Below are 16,260 nucleotides of genomic sequence, written 5' to 3' on the forward strand. Positions count from 1 at the left end.
GCAAGCCATGGGAAAAGAAAAATGGGAGAAAGCCATGGATGAAGAAATGGATGCCTTGGAAGCAAATGCTACATGGGAATTCGTACCTTCGCCTAAAGGTAAGAATGCAATTGGCTGTAAGTGGGTTTATAAGGTGAAGCACAATGCAGATGTTTCTGTGAACAAATACAAGGCAAGATTAGTAGTCAAGGGGTATGCACAAACATATGGCATTGACTATGAAGAAACATTCAGTCCGGTTGCAAGGATGGCAACCGTAAGAGCAGTCATTGCTATGGCTGCATCAAAGGGATGGTCTTTACATCAGACGGATGTAAAGAATGCCTTCTTGCATGGTGATTTGCAAGAAGAGGTCTATATGGAGCAGTCACCAGGTTATGTGCATGCTGTTCATCCTGAGTTTGTTTGCAGGTTGAAGAAAGCCTTGTATGGCTTGAAGCAAGCACCTAGAGCATGGTCTGACAAGATAGGACAGTATCTTGTCACTATTGGCTTTCAGATTTCCAAGGCAGATTTCTCACTTTATGTGAGAAAAACAGAGAAATGTATTATGCTATTTGTCATTTATGTTGATGATTTGATTATGACAGGTGACAGTGATGAAGATATCCTTCATGTGAAAATGCTATTGAAGTAGAAGTTTGAAATGAAGGATTTGGGAGAGCTGCGTTATTTCTTGGGCATTGAGGTGATTAGATCACCAAGTGGAATATAGCTCTTGCAGAGGCAGTATGGATTGGACATGCTGTCCAAATATGGGATGACAGGCTGTAAGCCTATTTCAATTCCTTTGGAGCAGAATGTGAAGCTGAGTGCAGATGCAGGTGAGCTTCTGGAAGACCCTACTATGTACAGACTCATAGTAGGAAGCTTGATTTATATGACTATTACCAGGCCAGATTTGAGCTATGTTGTTGGATTGGTAAGTCAGTTTATGCAGGCTCCAAGGAAACCGCATTTGGATGCGGCTAGACGCATACTCAAGTATGTGAAGTCCACATTGCAGTATGGACTATTTTATGAGACTGGGGTTCAAATATAGCTGCATGGATACACTGATGCTGATTGGGCTGGTAGTATTTCTGATAGACGATCTACCAGTGGATATGTGTTCTCTTTTGGGAGTGCTGCAGTCACTTGGAGCAGCAAGAAACAGCCTATAGTTGCCTTATCCAGCACAGAGGCTGAGTACAGGGGTGCTGCAATGGCTGCATGTGAGGTAGCTTGGTTGCATAAGCTACTTTATGATATGCATCAGCCTACAAATGGGCCAGTTGTCATTTATTGTGACAACATGAGTAGTATACACTTGGCAAATAACCCAGTCTATCATGCTAGAACAAAGCACATTGAGGTGCATTATCACTATGTGCGGGAGAGGGTTTTACTAGGTCTTATTGATCTAGTTTATGTCAGCACAGAGGATCAAGTAGCTGACATATTCACGAAGGCATTGGGCGCAGAGAAGCTGCGCAAGTTAAGAGACCTGCTTGGTGTGCAGGAATTGGGATTGAGCTCGAGGGGGAGTGTTGAGATATCGAGCTCCACTCGTGATATGCCAAGGTGGCCATTGTGCATTTATGTCACCGACTTGTTAGTTGTAGATGTGGTTGGTGCACCACCCATGAATAATAGCTACATGATAGCTATCCTTATCTACTCTAGTTCGTGGCTCAGTTAGTATGCCACCTTAGTAAGTTGAGTTTGGTTTGAGAGCCATATATAGGGTTCTTCAATTTCCTTGTACTAGATTTCTTTTTTGCTTACACAACTAAGAAGAGGAAAACTGTTTTCAGCCTCCATCTCTGTGTGTCCCCATTGTGCAAGCAAGAAAGCTTCAAGTGAGACTCCTTCCTTCTCTCCCATAATCTTGACAAGTCTCACTATTGGTCGCACTTTTGAAGGGTCTTCTTAGGAGGGTTTTCTTTCCGCAATTAGCATTACTTAGAGGAACATGAAATTGGATAGACAAGCTCTCAGTTTCAATTTTTGCGAGGATTTTACACTTCCCTATAAGTTCTTGTGGGTGTCCCCCGTAAGGACTAAGAGTTGCATTAGTCGGTGTGAGCTTTGGTTGGCCTAGTATGGTCCATGCCTCATATGTCAAGATATTAAAATCTGCTCCTTCATCAATCAGAGCATCGATAGTGTGCTCTCTTTTTGCGGTGAGTTTGACCCTAAGATAAGCAAGAGGTACTATGTCTTCATCTTCCGGGTCTTAGCTTGTAAATTTAAGCCTTCTAACAAATGCCCTTGAGTCCCCAACTGCACAACCAGATGTGGATTCTCCACTGATGTCTTGGATTGTCTGTGCAGTGCTATTCAAGTAGCATCTATCATCAAGACCATCATTTCTAGTCATCCTTTCAGTTGTAGCTTGATGTTGTTGCTTTCCGCTTTGACTAGATGCAGTCCGAATGCAACATGTATGTGTTTTCGCAGTGTGGCCTTTTTGCCCTTGTTGGCTAGATTGGCCCATTGAGGTTCTAGGGTCTCTGTTTGTCTTTGTTCGGGTATGGGCTTTTGTTTGCTCTTTTGCAAGTGAGAATTCATGCTTGTGTAGAGCCATTACTACACTGGGGTCCAAGTTGGAGGACTTGTCACAACGCGCATTTTTTCTCTAGCCCACTTGGGGGAGGTGCAAAGGGGGAGAGCCCCCTATGCGGGGATTCAAGGGGTTTATGGCTCAGCGGGTTGTCTCTAGGACTCTAGGTCTTGCGAAAACCTACGCAATATGCTAAGCGGCTATGCCATACGATTTTATCTATTCCTTTTGCCAGAATTGAGTTCTGAGCGTCAGGAGGACTCGCGATAGGTTGTGTGGCTAAGCTCTAGCTAGGTCTGGTCAAATTTCTAGAAATTTTGAAAAAGCCTACACTTGGTCCAACTTGTCCAAATTGCAAGGGCCGAGTGGGTGACTCGAACGGGCCGAGGCACACGGGCCGAGGGCCAAATGGACGACTCGGACGGGCTGAGGGAGTCTATCGGACAGGGCCGAAAAGGTCCACTCAAACGAGGTCACTCGAACGGGCCGAGGGAGTCTACTCGGAGAGGCCGAGGCACACCGGCCAAGGGCCTTGTCCAAGGGCCGAGTTTTGCGCAGGCCAAGGGCCGAATTGGGTCGCTCGAACAGATCGAGGGCAGAATTTCAAAGTTGGTCCAAATGCTTCACTCGGACGGGCCGAGTGAAAGGTGTCCGAGTGCAAGGGGCTGAATGGCTGGATGGTCCGAGGGCCAAATGGCCAAGCAGTCCGAGGGCCAATTCTGGGACTCAGCATAGAATCGCCATCACTCAGACAGGCCGAGCGCGACGTGTTTTTTTGCTAGACTTCAAAAAGTTTGTCGCACTGACTGATGGAGGCCTTCCTACTGGTCAAGCAACTCTAGATCCAACCTATTGTTACAATGGAAGATGTGGAATCACATGGGCTGGGCAAATAACTCCTAGATGACCAGATCAAAGCAAGTCCATGTGATTAAGCTCTCTTTCTCTCTCCTACTCTCTTGAAACCCTGCAATGAAAAGTTTGGCTTTTCTTGCCACTCCTGGCCCCTTATCGCCTTGCCCAGGCCTGCACTCACCTTAGTCTTTCTCCCTTCACCAACATTTAACCCAAATGTTCATTTTTTGCCCTTATTTTCCCTGTTTCAACCTGTTATACAGCAACAAAAAACCCTACTATTTGCTCTAATGTTTTTCTCCTATCCTTCCTAAATGCAAGAAAAAATCATAAGGGAAATACTTACACTACTCCATCATGCTTTTCCAAGTCCAATAACCAAAAACCTACTTGCTAAGGAGATCGAATACCTCTTCAAACTCCCTTGCTTCTTACCTATCTACCTCAAGCACCGGTTCATGGAAAACCCTACTTCGATGCTCGATTCGAAGCGTGCAAGTGCTTAAGGCTTGAATTCGTAGGTCCGAACAATGGAACCAAAATGTAGAGGGAGCTCACGCTCAACCGCCAAGACCCACGGACCGCTTATTGTTTCAAGTGTTCCGAGAACTAATGGCTACCTCTTACATAGCCGATGCACCATCCATATCTTCGGGTGTAGTGAGCTTACCTCCATGTTGATCGAGTTACCTCCTCTCCCGCGCATTCCGGTAGCTCCATGATCCAAGTGCAAGCTTCAAGCAAGCTCCATCCTCAAGCTCCATGCTCCAAGCTCCATTGCCGCGAGCAAGACAAGAGAAGAGAAGAGAAGAGAAGAAGAGAGGAGAAGATGGAGAGCTTCTCCTCCTCGGTCCCTCACCCTCACACACTCACTTCCTCACACTCTCACACTCCCTCTCTCAAGCACAAGCTCAAGCAAGCAAGCAAGAAGAAGAAGAAGAAGAAGAAGAAGAAGAAGAAGAAGAAGAGCCACTTTTGGCCACACACAAGAATGAGCTTCTCATTCACTTTTTAATTTTATATACAAAACCCTAAATCCCTTTTGGGCGTTCATCCCCTTATTCCCTTTTTTACATGACCGGCCTTGGCCTAGGCCCTTTTTCCCATTGTCCTTCTATCTTCCTAGCTTCCTTTCCACCGCTCGTCTACATTTACAAATTGCACGGGTGAGAGTCCGGTTCTCCTTAAATTAAATCATGATGCGCTTGTACTCTTTCACAAAAGTATTGACTTGGGCTTTTCCTTGTGCACCTTTTTCCCTTATTTAGGACTTTTCTACACTTCTTGTGTTTCTAGATTTTTATTGGTGTGCCTTCATCTTCCATTTCACTTTGCCTTGGCCTTTGTCTTCTGCTTTAGCTTTTCCAGATTCTCCACCTTGTTCGTCTGATGGTTAACACTTAGCTAAACCTTGAGGACATGATAGCTGGGTCCTTAGTTTTCACTAGTGTGAGCCAGGTTAGAGGCTAACACTAATTAGTATGCATAATAACTTTAGACTTAGTTTAGTTGTACTTTGATTTTTAGTGTGTGATGGAATAATGAATAGAAGAAGAGAGTATATTGCTCTCTAATATTTTGTCCCTTTGTCTATCTCATTTTAGATTGTTTCTTGGGATATAGGAAGCGACTTGAGTTTGCAGGGGAGCACTGACAACTATTCAAGATCAATCCATTGTAACTTAGTTAAACCTCGAGGACATGACAGCTAGGTCCTTAGTTTTCACTAGTGTGTGCTTCGTAAATGAGCCAAGTCAGAGGCTAATACTAGTTAGTGTGCATAATCACTTTAGACCTAGTTTAGTTGTAGAAGAGAGTATACTGCTCTCTAAGCTTTTGTCCCTTTGTCTGTCTCTATCTAAACTTGAATAAAATTCTGCATCCTAATGAGTATGACTAAAAATGTCCTCAAAATAATTGGGCTCAACATCCTCAACCACCTTTATCATATAAGCATAATGGTGAGCTACATAATCTTTAAAACTAAATCTTAAAACAAGGTATGTGACCCTGCTATATCTGCATCATACACTAGATCACTCACCGAAGACTTTACATTACCATGTGCTCTATGTACACCAAGTATCCTGACTAAAGGAATACCAAGCTCATCATCTAAACTCTCTGAACCACTAGAATCTTGATCAAATCCCAAATGACTAGCAGATGCATCATTATCATCTTATACTTTCTTCTTCCCTTAGTCTTTACATGTAACACTTGTAGATACAGCTAAAGATATGAGGCTACTCCTTAGTTTCTCAGAGCAAGGGCTAATTCTAGATGTAGTACTAGATGATCTTTTTGGCCCATTAAGGCTCCATGATTCTTTCTTTTTAGTTTTGCACATAACTATCATGATCATGATCATCACAACCAATTCATCACCACTAGATGCATACAAATTGCTCATCATCTCATAAAAAGTAACATCCATGCTCACTCTAAACTCACATATGAATTGGTGATAACAACAATACCCTTTCTAGTCTAAAAAGTATCCAATAAAAATGCATTTTTCAGCCTTTGGATCAAGCTCCTTTGTAGCTCATCTGGCACATGAACATATGCAATACACCCAAACACTTTCAAGTGTGATACATCAATCTTCTTGCATGTAAAGCGTTATTCGGGGGTCATTTCATAAACTATGATTGTGGGAGTTGTGTTGATAATATAGAAAATTGTATGAATACGTTTAGACCAAAAATATTTTGGCATATTATTTTCAACCATCAATACTCATGCAACTTCTGCAATATGTCTATTTTTCTTTTTTGCAACACCATTTTGCTATGAGATATACTTGCATGTAAATTCTCTTTATCCCATGAGACTTCAACAAGTCACTAAAATCATAAGAGAGGTACTCTTCCCTTCCATCTAATCTCAAATACTTGTTTTTCAACAACATTCTTGAAAGTTTTGAAGTGCTCAAATACATTAGTCTTTTCCTTCATGAAATAGACCCACAACTTACTTGAATAATCATCAATAGATGTGACAAAATATTTGCTTCCACTAATATATATGTTTTTTGTAGGCTCCCAAACATCTATATACAAAACATCAAGTATATTTTTGCTCACATCTCTGTCATGCAAAAAAAGTTATCTTGCTTGCTTCACACACTTTATGAAATTTTGCAACTCTAAAAGTAAGAAACCCTATAACCAACCCTTTGGGCTGTATTAATTTCAACCTTTACATAGTTTTCATGTTAAAACTTTTGTTTGCATCTTGAAAAAAACCTCAAAATATACATATTTGAAATATGTAACCTATGCACCCACTTTCGATCGACACAATTGAAATCATAGTATATCCTAAAATTGCCATCCACAACTTTGTAGCTCTTGTTGAGATTTGTACAATCACATCCATGTAATATGCCTCTTGTATGGAATAGCCTCAGGTAAGTTACTCATGAATATATGTGTGCATCACGTGGGTTCAAAATAAGGTATTTTTAAAATACCATTTTTATACATTTTTTACATATAGAAGGGAGTAATATAAGGAGGTTATTTATAGATTGAATAGAAAAGGGTTATGTTTTATGCATGAAAAATTCATAGATAAGGATATTTATAAATAGGCATTGAACACACGTGATGTAGAGAATATACGTATAGTAACTTCCTTGAGGGAACAGCAAGGCAATCAATGTGCAGGTGAATCTAGTAAGAGATACTCAATCCCATAGGCACAGTAGAGAAAAGTGGCACCATCCTACTCTATAGAAGAATGTACTTTCAATTATGAATGATATAGTACTTTGTCCTTTCAATCATTGTCATGTCCTACACAAGATTGTGTTTATGGGTCTAAGCACTTAACATCAGAACCTAAATCACTTGAGTAATAGTCATTATCTCTTGTCTATGCCATCATGTTTCTAGTCCATGCTTTTCAAGCTCCATAGCCAACCATGCTCAAGATCAGTGGGTCTTAACATGGTATCAGAGCCATGGTGAGCATGGCCCAACTATGCAAATCCTCCCTTCAATTTTCCATAACCTCTGTTAGCTAAAATCAAGAAATTGACTTCATTTCTTCACTCCATGAGAGCATATTTTTAGAGCTCATTTTTGAATCGAAAAAGTACTTGAGAGACGTAAAAGACCAACTTTTCATGGAAAATGAAATGGTTGTGGATGGATGAGCTGGAGTTTTTGTAGATAGATTTTGATGCCAAGAATATAACACAAGTCTCGATTTGTTGATCCAAGTCTATTTGGCCCCCTTTTAATCCCTGCAAGGTTTCATGTTATAAAGCAGCTATGTGATCCAGTAGAGCTAAAAAGCATACCAAGGAGGCTAGCTTTATAGATTTCAATGCCATAGAACCGCCTCTCTAGTTGGATCTCAAATTTGAGTCCATTTTCCCCTCCAAAATGCCAAAATCCACATCATTTGCAATATGAACATGAGAAGATGAACTAGTTATTTTGGGTTTAAAGCCTTAATAGATTAATGAGAATAAAAAACTCACACAATCTAAATCGTGGGGTTTAGGAGGGGGACTATTTTTTATCACACCCCATCTTGATTAAAAAGTTACATTTTGTGGCTATTAACATCAGGGGGAGAGGGTAGCAATATGAAGAATTTGGACACCATCCATCACTTCAATTAGATTTAAAAAATGATGCAAGAAATGAAGAGATCAAATTTTAGTATTTCTCTCTCCTCTCTCCTCTCTCCTCTTCTTATGTGTTTCCATGATTGATGCTATGAGAGAAGGGGGTGAGCTGAGATTAGAGTTTTTTACCATGGGACAATGTTAGAGTGTAAGGAGCATATATTGAGGTTGGAAGGATCATCAATGACTGTTAGCAAGCATCAGCGAGCCTCCAATCACGAGATACATACGATATAAGGCATGCTTTTATGAGTAAATTGTATATATAATTATTTTATGATAGATTCCATCAGTAAATGGTTGAAAATGGTTGTATTTAGTTATCAATGCTGTGATTAATAAAAAATGTTAAGGAAATCAAGAAAATCAATCATCTAATAATTTCTTTATAAACATGCAAAACTTACAACATTATAGTTTTAAGGGAAATCATGTGGTTTTGGGGTTTTGTTGTATGTATGGTATTTATATGGGATGAAATGTGATAGAAAAATAATTCTCAAGAAGATTAATTAGTCTAAATTAGTAAATCACAAAATATTGATATTTATCAATAAATAAAAAATAAAAAAATTCATCCACAAAATAGAAAAAAATAATATTTGTGTTTGTGAATTGTATGATAAGGCTAAGGAATGAGGGTGAGCCTTAGTTTAGCCCTATCTCTATATTAAATCAATTTCTAGTCGTTGGGGCAAGGCGTTGCTAATGTGATGCTTGTCGTAGCAACGCGCAGTTTTTCTAAGCACTTTCATACCAACAGTGACGTTGAAGGATGGCTAGGTGCCTCGCTAAAGTGCTTGCATATGTGAGGAACAATAGTGACGTCACATGCAATGCAGTGTGGCATCACTTTACGACACATAAGTGTCACTAGAGATGTCGTTGTACACCCAATAGCTAGTATGTGCCCCTTCCTACATCTGTGATATCTCTCTCTCTCTTCCTACTCTCCCTTCCTCTCCTCTCCCCTTCTCTCTCTTTCCCCTCTCTCTCTCTCTCTCTCTCTCTCTCTCTCTCTCTCTTCCTACCTCTCTCTCTCTCTCTCTACACCCGTGGGCCATGACTCATGGGAACTAGAGTCTGGGCCATGGCCCATAGCCCATTCTCTCTCTCTCTCTCTCTCTCTCTCTCTCTCTCTCTCTCTCTCTCTCTCTCTCTCTCTCTCTCTCTCTCTCTCAGAGCAACAATGCAATTACATAACACAACATATGCAAGTAGCATCAACACAAAGCACTTGAGTAGTTTCAACCAAGAAGAATGGGTAGAATGATTGGCATAACTGGAGGTTTCTAGTTGAGTCCAGCTCTTGATTCAATCTCTTAGCTTATTGTTGCAAAAGCTTGATTCAATCTCCGACAGCTTGTTGTTGTGAGCCCCAAAAGCTTGATTCAATTTCTGAGAGTGCTTATGTGAGTCTAAAAATCTTAAAGGTTGCTGAGTGAATATGGTTCAAAGCACTTGAGTACCCACGAAGCTTGAAAGTTTGTATTTTTGAATATAATGATTTAGAAGTTTAGACTTTCAACTTTAGATCTTAAGGAACTAACTTCTAGAAGAGTTTAGATCTTAAGGAACTAACTTCTAGAAGAGTTGGAGGTTGCCTTGAATGTTACATATTAAATTCTCTTCCATACCATAGGTGTATTAATAGGTATATTAAGTCATATTTATGAATCTTAACTCTTGAGTCTTGACAAATTTTAAAGGGCCCTTTCTTATACATGCGTTGAAAATCAAGGTTTAATGGCAAGTGAATCTTTTAAAAAATGATAGATTTTGATACAACCCTTCAAATAAAGACTAGCTATCAAAATTTATCCTTTAGATAAAATGACTGATAAAAATCCACTTCCTTTTTTTCTCATTTAAACCTTGACAAAATACACTAAAGGACGATTTTTTTGTGAACACTACTCGAGCCTTAGGCTACCCTTTGTACTTGGCCTTGGAATAGAAGATATCCCACTTTTCATTGGGACTCAAATACCTTTAGCCTTTCAACCTTTTGTCATCCTTTCACTGCTCACAATGAGGTGATAATGTAATTATGATATCATACTATCATTACATAAATCCTTTGTTGGCCATTAGTTATATATGTTAGTTAATATTGTAAATGAGTTAAATACAACATTTGTGTGTGTGTGTGTGTGTGTGTGTGTGTGTGTGTGTGTGTGTGTGTGTGTGTGTGTGTGTGTGTGTGTGTGTGTGTGTGTGTGTGTGTGTGTGTGTGTGTGTGTGTGTGTGTGTGTGTGTGTGTGTGTGTGTGTGTGTGTGTGCGTGCGCGCGCGCGCGCACACATGCACGCACACATTTGAATTTCGAACTGCCCACATATTGAAGGAGGTTCCTATGCAAATCCAGGGTCTAAAGGTCTATAGAGAGGGGGAGAGGGAGGGGAAGAGGGCAGGAGGGGGGAAGCCACATATCCAACTTGGCACCTTGGAAGCTTTTGGGGGAGGACTAGAAATGTGGCATGTGGCCCCTGCCCTAAAAGCTTTCAATAAGAAGATAAAAAGATAGGTCAACAATTCTGAAGTGCATGTGATTCTTTTAAATTTACCAGGGAGGATTTGTTTTCAAATGGGCCATATAAAAGCCAAAGCAATAGCCTTTCAACTATAGATGGCACTTTGATTCTCATATGTGTAGCCCAAAATATGTAAGTATTGTGCAACATTTAATCAATCTTACTACTATATTATTTTAGCTATAGGTCTCGAACCTACCTCTTTTCCAAACCTCCCTTTTTCAATGGAAACCCCCTCCCCTCCTCTCTTTCTTACGTGCAATATCTCATTTTCTCTTTCCCTTCCTTTTTTTCATTAAAGTAAAACCCCTTTCCCTCTCTCTCACTTATAATCTCTCTCTTTCTTTTCCCCATCCCCTTTTTAATTAAATTCTTCCCCCTCCCCCATCTCTCTCTCATGTGTAGGGCCTAGGTTTTCTATCTCTCTCTTTCTCTCTCCATCCCCTTTTTAATTAAATTCTTTCCCCCCTATCTCTCTCATGTATAGGGCCAGGTTCTCTCTCTCTCTCTCTCTCTCTCTCTCTCTCTCTCTCTCTCTCTCTCTCTCTCTCTCTCTCTCTCTCTCTCTCTCTCTCTCAATTAAATCAAACTTCTTTTTAAATCAAAAGTTTTTTCCTCTCTCTCTCACAGTTAGATTAAAATTTTTAATTTAAAATTTTCTTTAATTAAATATTTTTTAATCTTTTTTTAATTTAAAATTTTTCAAACATAGTTTTTCACACAGTTTGAGAGAGAGAGAAGAAGAAGAAGAAGAAGAAGAAGAAGAAGATGGAGAGAGAAGGGGGAGAAAGAGAAAAGAGAATAGTCTTTTTTTAATTAAACATTTTTTTTCTCCCCCTCTCCCCTCTCTCTCATGCGTAAGGCCTAGGTTCTCTCTCTCCCTCCCTCTATCTCTCTCTGTTAGATTAATCTTTTTAATGTAAATGTTTTGTTTAATTAAAATAAGGAAGGAGAGAGAGAGAGAGCGTGCAAAAAAAAGAAGAGGAGAGGGAGAGGAGGAACAAAGAGAAAGAGAATTATAGAGAGAGGAAATATAAAATTAGAGAGAGAGAGAGGAAAAGAAAAAAGGAAAAGAGAGAAGAGAGGGGGAGAGAGACAGAGAGAAGAAAATGAGAGAGAGAAAATAGGAAGAAGAGAAAGAATTTGAACATAGTGAGAGAATTATAGAGAGAGGAAAGATAAAATTTAAAAGAAAGAAAGAGAATTATAGAGAGAGAAAATATAAAATTTAAGGGAGAGAAAGAGAGAGAGAGAAAGAAGAAAAGAAAAAAGGAAAAGAGAAGAGAGAGGGGGGAGAGAGACAGAGAGAAGAAAATGAGAGAGAGAAAATAAGAAGAAGAATTATAGAGAGAGAATTATAGAGAAATGAAAGATAAAATTTAAAAGAAAGAGAAAAGAAAAAAAGAGAAACTTTCTTTTTAATTAAAATAAGGAGAGAGAGAGAGAGAGAGAGAGAGAAAGAGAGAGAAAGAGAAATATACAAAGAGCAAAAAAGAAAGAAGAGGAGAGGGAGGGAAAGAGAGGGGGAACAGAGAGAAAGAGAATTATAGAGAGAGGAAATATAAAATTTGAGAGAGAGAGAGAGAGAGAGAAAAGGAAAATAGAAGAGAGAGGGGGGACAGAGAAAGAGAGAAGAAAATGAGAGAGAGAAAAGAAGAAGAAGAATTAGAAGAGAGAGATTTTGAACACAGAGAGAATAGAGAGAGGAAATATAAAATTTAAAAGAAAGAAAAAAGAAAAAAAATTAAAGAGAGAAGACAAAAAAGGAAAAAAGAGGAGAGAGAAAATAAGAAGAAGAATTATAGAGAGAGAATTATAGAGAAATGAAAGATAAAATTTAAAAGAAAGAGAAAAGAAAAAAAGAGAAACTTTATTTTTAATGAAAATAAGGAGAGAGAGAGAGAGAGAGAGAGAGAGAGAAATATACAAAGAGAAAAAAAGAAAGAAGAGGAGAGGGAGGTAAAGAGAGGGGGAACAGAGAAAGAAAATTATAGAGAGAGGAAATATAAAATTTAAGAGAGAGAGAGAGAGAGAGAGAGAGAGAGAGAGGAAAAGAGAAGAGAGAGGGGCGATAGAGAAAGAGAGAAGAAAATGAGAGAGAGAAAAGAAGAAGAAGAAGAAGAAGAGAGAGATTTTGAACACAGAGAGAATTATAGAGAGAGGAAATATAAAATTTAAAAGAAAGAGAAAAGAAAAAAAATAAAGAGAGAAGACAAAAAATGAAAAAAGAGGAGAGAGAAAGAAAGGAGAGGAGAGGGGGAGAGAGAGAATAATAATAATAATAATAATAAAGAGGAAAAGAGGAAGAGAGATGGGAAAAAAGAGAAAATAGAAAATTCTTTTTAAATTTTAAATATTTTTTTAGAGAAAGATTAGAAATGGATTGTTGAGTGAAGTTGCAATGCGATAGCACAACAACTTCACTTGCCACTAACGCTAGTAGAACGGTTATTTGACAAAGTTGGGATAAGTTTAAATGATGTGACTCACAAAAGGGGCTTTCTTGTTGAAATTTGAAAGTGTATTAAGAAAAGGGATCATTTAATGGCATGTAGTTGTATTGTTTAAATGCGCATGAGATGGATGGTCCTTGTAGGTGCATTCTAAGAACTACTTTTTGTTGGTTATCATTCCATCACAAAAATAAACATATTCCTTAACAAAGTAGAATTGTATAGAAAGTATTGAAATGCATAAGCAAGGGTGTTCCAACAATGGCCATTTTGTCAAAGCAATGTGCCAAAGATATACAACATTGCATTCATCAAGTCTTAAATTAGCTCATGCAACGGAATGAACAAGACAACAGAGTGTGAAAAGAAAGACGACAAAAGAGTGTTAAGGAAAGCTTCTCATAATAATGTGTCATGTAAAGTAGTGACACTTGGAAAGCTAGAATATCTCACTTGGCATAGGACTTGATTATGTGAGGTGCATTTGAAAAAAAGAAAGTATTGAAAATTAAGGAATTATTCACATTTACACTTACAATTACAATGGCCATAAGTAACGTATGGTTAATATTGTACAATTGCCATAATTTGTACTTAATAATTACAAAAGTGGGAACCAAAGCACTGACCCATCATAAATTTATCCATGGTTTCATGGGAATAAACAAAGTACATTGTGAAAGCTACCTTTATTTTTACAATTTGGAAAGCCCAACTTAAGAGAGAAACCTTGATTGACAACATATTCTTACACTCACTAGAGTGAAGGTTACAAGAGCCATATGAATTAGAGTAAAGAAAATGTGTTAACTCTTATGACTTCCTCTATGAAAATTCTAAAACACACCATTTTAACCAATATAGAAGGTTGAAACACTAAGAATATGTTCTTAATGTAATGTCTATAATCCAAGGAAACATACATGCTTTACTATATTCAATCAAATTAGTGGAATGCCCTCTTGTATCAAAATAGATAATTCTCTAATTCAATGTCAAGTTTCCCACAAAAATCATGCGTAGTCAAATGCTTGAAAGTAAACTTGCAACTACTTCAAAGGATTTGAAAGCATTTACTTAGCCATAGAAGTTGTGAAAATCTTATCATGCTTAAGGTATCTAACCCTTCAAAATAGTATGGAAGGGTTATATCTCCATGAGAGATGTCTAACAAGTACCTACAAAGAAAAGTGCTTGAATGTAATCAAAGAGAGGATCTACCTCTTCAATGGTCAGAGCTTTTCACTCATTCTCTCAATACGGCGTCATTTAACGATTAGTGACTGTACTCGTGATAATAAATGGCATCCATGTGCCATTCAAGGGTTTCCTAGAAGTCCACATAGAATATGATTCCTTTCTAGTAATATTTGTCAAACTCTTTTGATCCCATAAGTCTTGTTCAAGATGAACCAATGTCACCACCCAAGGTCTTCTTGAGACGCCCTTGGAGTTGATAAGCGAGTTCCTAAATTGAACTGCCCAAACATGTTACAAAGTAGGGGGGAAAAAGGCTTCAAAACCCGGATGGATCTCTAAAGTAAGCCTCAATGTGTGGTAGTGAGTGTGGTCGTGATGGAATTGTGCTAGAACATTACCCCTTCTAAGGCGCGCGGTGAAAGTCTTGGTAAAGGTTATGATGGAGCATTTGGTGACACAGAGGCGAGGGGCGGGTGCAGAGGGCCAGATCTCCTTGCAGTAGATCCGGTGGTAGTGGACGAACTCATGTCGGAAGTGGAGGTGGTCCTTCTCGCAGTGCACGCTGGAGGTGGTGCCGGCGACAGAGCTGGTGACGACTACGTTAAGGGGAAGGTGAGGGGCGATCATAGTGCTCTTAATGATGTTATCACTACCACTATTGATGATGTTGTGGCTGCTAGGGTTCCTATGGTAGAGGTCCTTGAGCTTCTTAGAAAGGATGACTTGCGTGGGGAAGTACGACACGTGATGGCGGCTGATATGGTGGTGGTGGCTGTAGTCCAGGTTGGAGTGGGAGAGGGACGTGGAAGGCGGCATGATGGGGTTCAGGGACAGGTCCTGTGGGGACCACATGTACACGTGGTGATGGTGGCACGAGGCGATCACGGGATAGTTCGCCACGTGGTCGAACATGGGCGCCGCCACGGGGAGGACGTGGCTGGCCGTGATTCCTTGCAGGGAGCTCTGGCCGCAGTCGTGCTGCGGCTGCTGCTGCGGCTGCTGCTGTCCTCCTTGTTGGGACATATCCTGCATCATCGCGTCAGTACTGGAGCCATAATCCATGTGGTTCTCTCTCTCTCTCTCTCTCTCGATCGATCGATCGGCCGCCTCTTCCTACTATCAACCTATACAGCCACCATCCCTCCTGTTCTGTCCACTTTTTGTTACGGTCTCTCTACCAGACGACCACTCGTCCCGTTCTGTGCGAGGCAGAGAGACAGACCGACAGACAGACAGGCAGTCCCTTCCCCTCGTCTCCAACCCCTTCATCCGGCGTGACCCTTCGCCTCCGTCTAAGACCGACACAATGATACTCTTAACACCTGAATGAAGGATGTAATATTACTATCGTATCCACTATTGCTTTCGAAGCTTCGCCTTGGTGTGCTTTTGCAATAATGTAGTCCCTGTTGTTAGGGGAATTTTACACGGCTTGTCTCTAGGGCAAATGTATTATTTGCACCAATGTGAGTGACAACCCGATTGGTTGGGTTTGTGAGTTATGGAAGGTTAAAAGTTCAAAACCCCGAATTGGGAGGCTTGAGGGTGTAGCACCTTTTGGCACCTTTTGGTAAAAGTTGGGTGTTACCTATCAATAAAGTTACTAAAAGGCATCAAATGTGCATTATAAAAGATTTCCTATTTTTTTGAATGTAGATGAAACATGGGTGTTACCCATTAATAAATTTGTCAAAAGAAACGAAAATTGTATTAATATAGAAAATTCATTGTTTAATGAATGTGATCAATGTTATCTAGAGTAGTAATCATTGTTTTGGGACAACATATGAGCTTTGAATGACCTCTTAGGCAATACCAAAGCCAACCACAAGCAATGTGTATGGTGACAGCAATGTTTTGTCTATAGTAGTAACCCTTGTTTGGAGCAAAATATGAGTCAATTTCAACAATCTCTCAAGCATATTGCAAGCCCACTACAAGAAATGTTTATGGTGATATAAGGATTACTTGATATATCAACCAGAATTGTAAATGGAATCGGACCATCTAGCCTCATGAAGAAATATTG

At 39.6% G+C, this 16,260-nt stretch overlaps 1 protein-coding gene across 1 annotated transcript; it reads right to left on the minus strand.

The window, feature by feature from the left end:
* Window positions 1–13,993: 13,993 nt before the first annotated feature.
* On the minus strand, window positions 13,994–15,484 carry LOC148035783 (uncharacterized). The gene has a single exon (XM_087679006.1). The coding sequence runs from the start codon at window positions 15,291–15,293 to the stop codon at window positions 14,523–14,525; it is 771 nt and encodes a 256-aa protein (XP_087535132.1). The 5' UTR covers window positions 15,294–15,484; the 3' UTR covers window positions 13,994–14,522.
* Window positions 15,485–16,260: the final 776 nt, after the last annotated feature.

This window comes from Lygodium microphyllum, chromosome 5, assembly GCF_053477565.2.
Source record: "Lygodium microphyllum isolate KBCC chromosome 5, Lygodium_microphyllum_v1.1.10, whole genome shotgun sequence".
NCBI classification, from domain to species: Eukaryota; Viridiplantae; Streptophyta; class Polypodiopsida; order Schizaeales; family Lygodiaceae; genus Lygodium; species Lygodium microphyllum.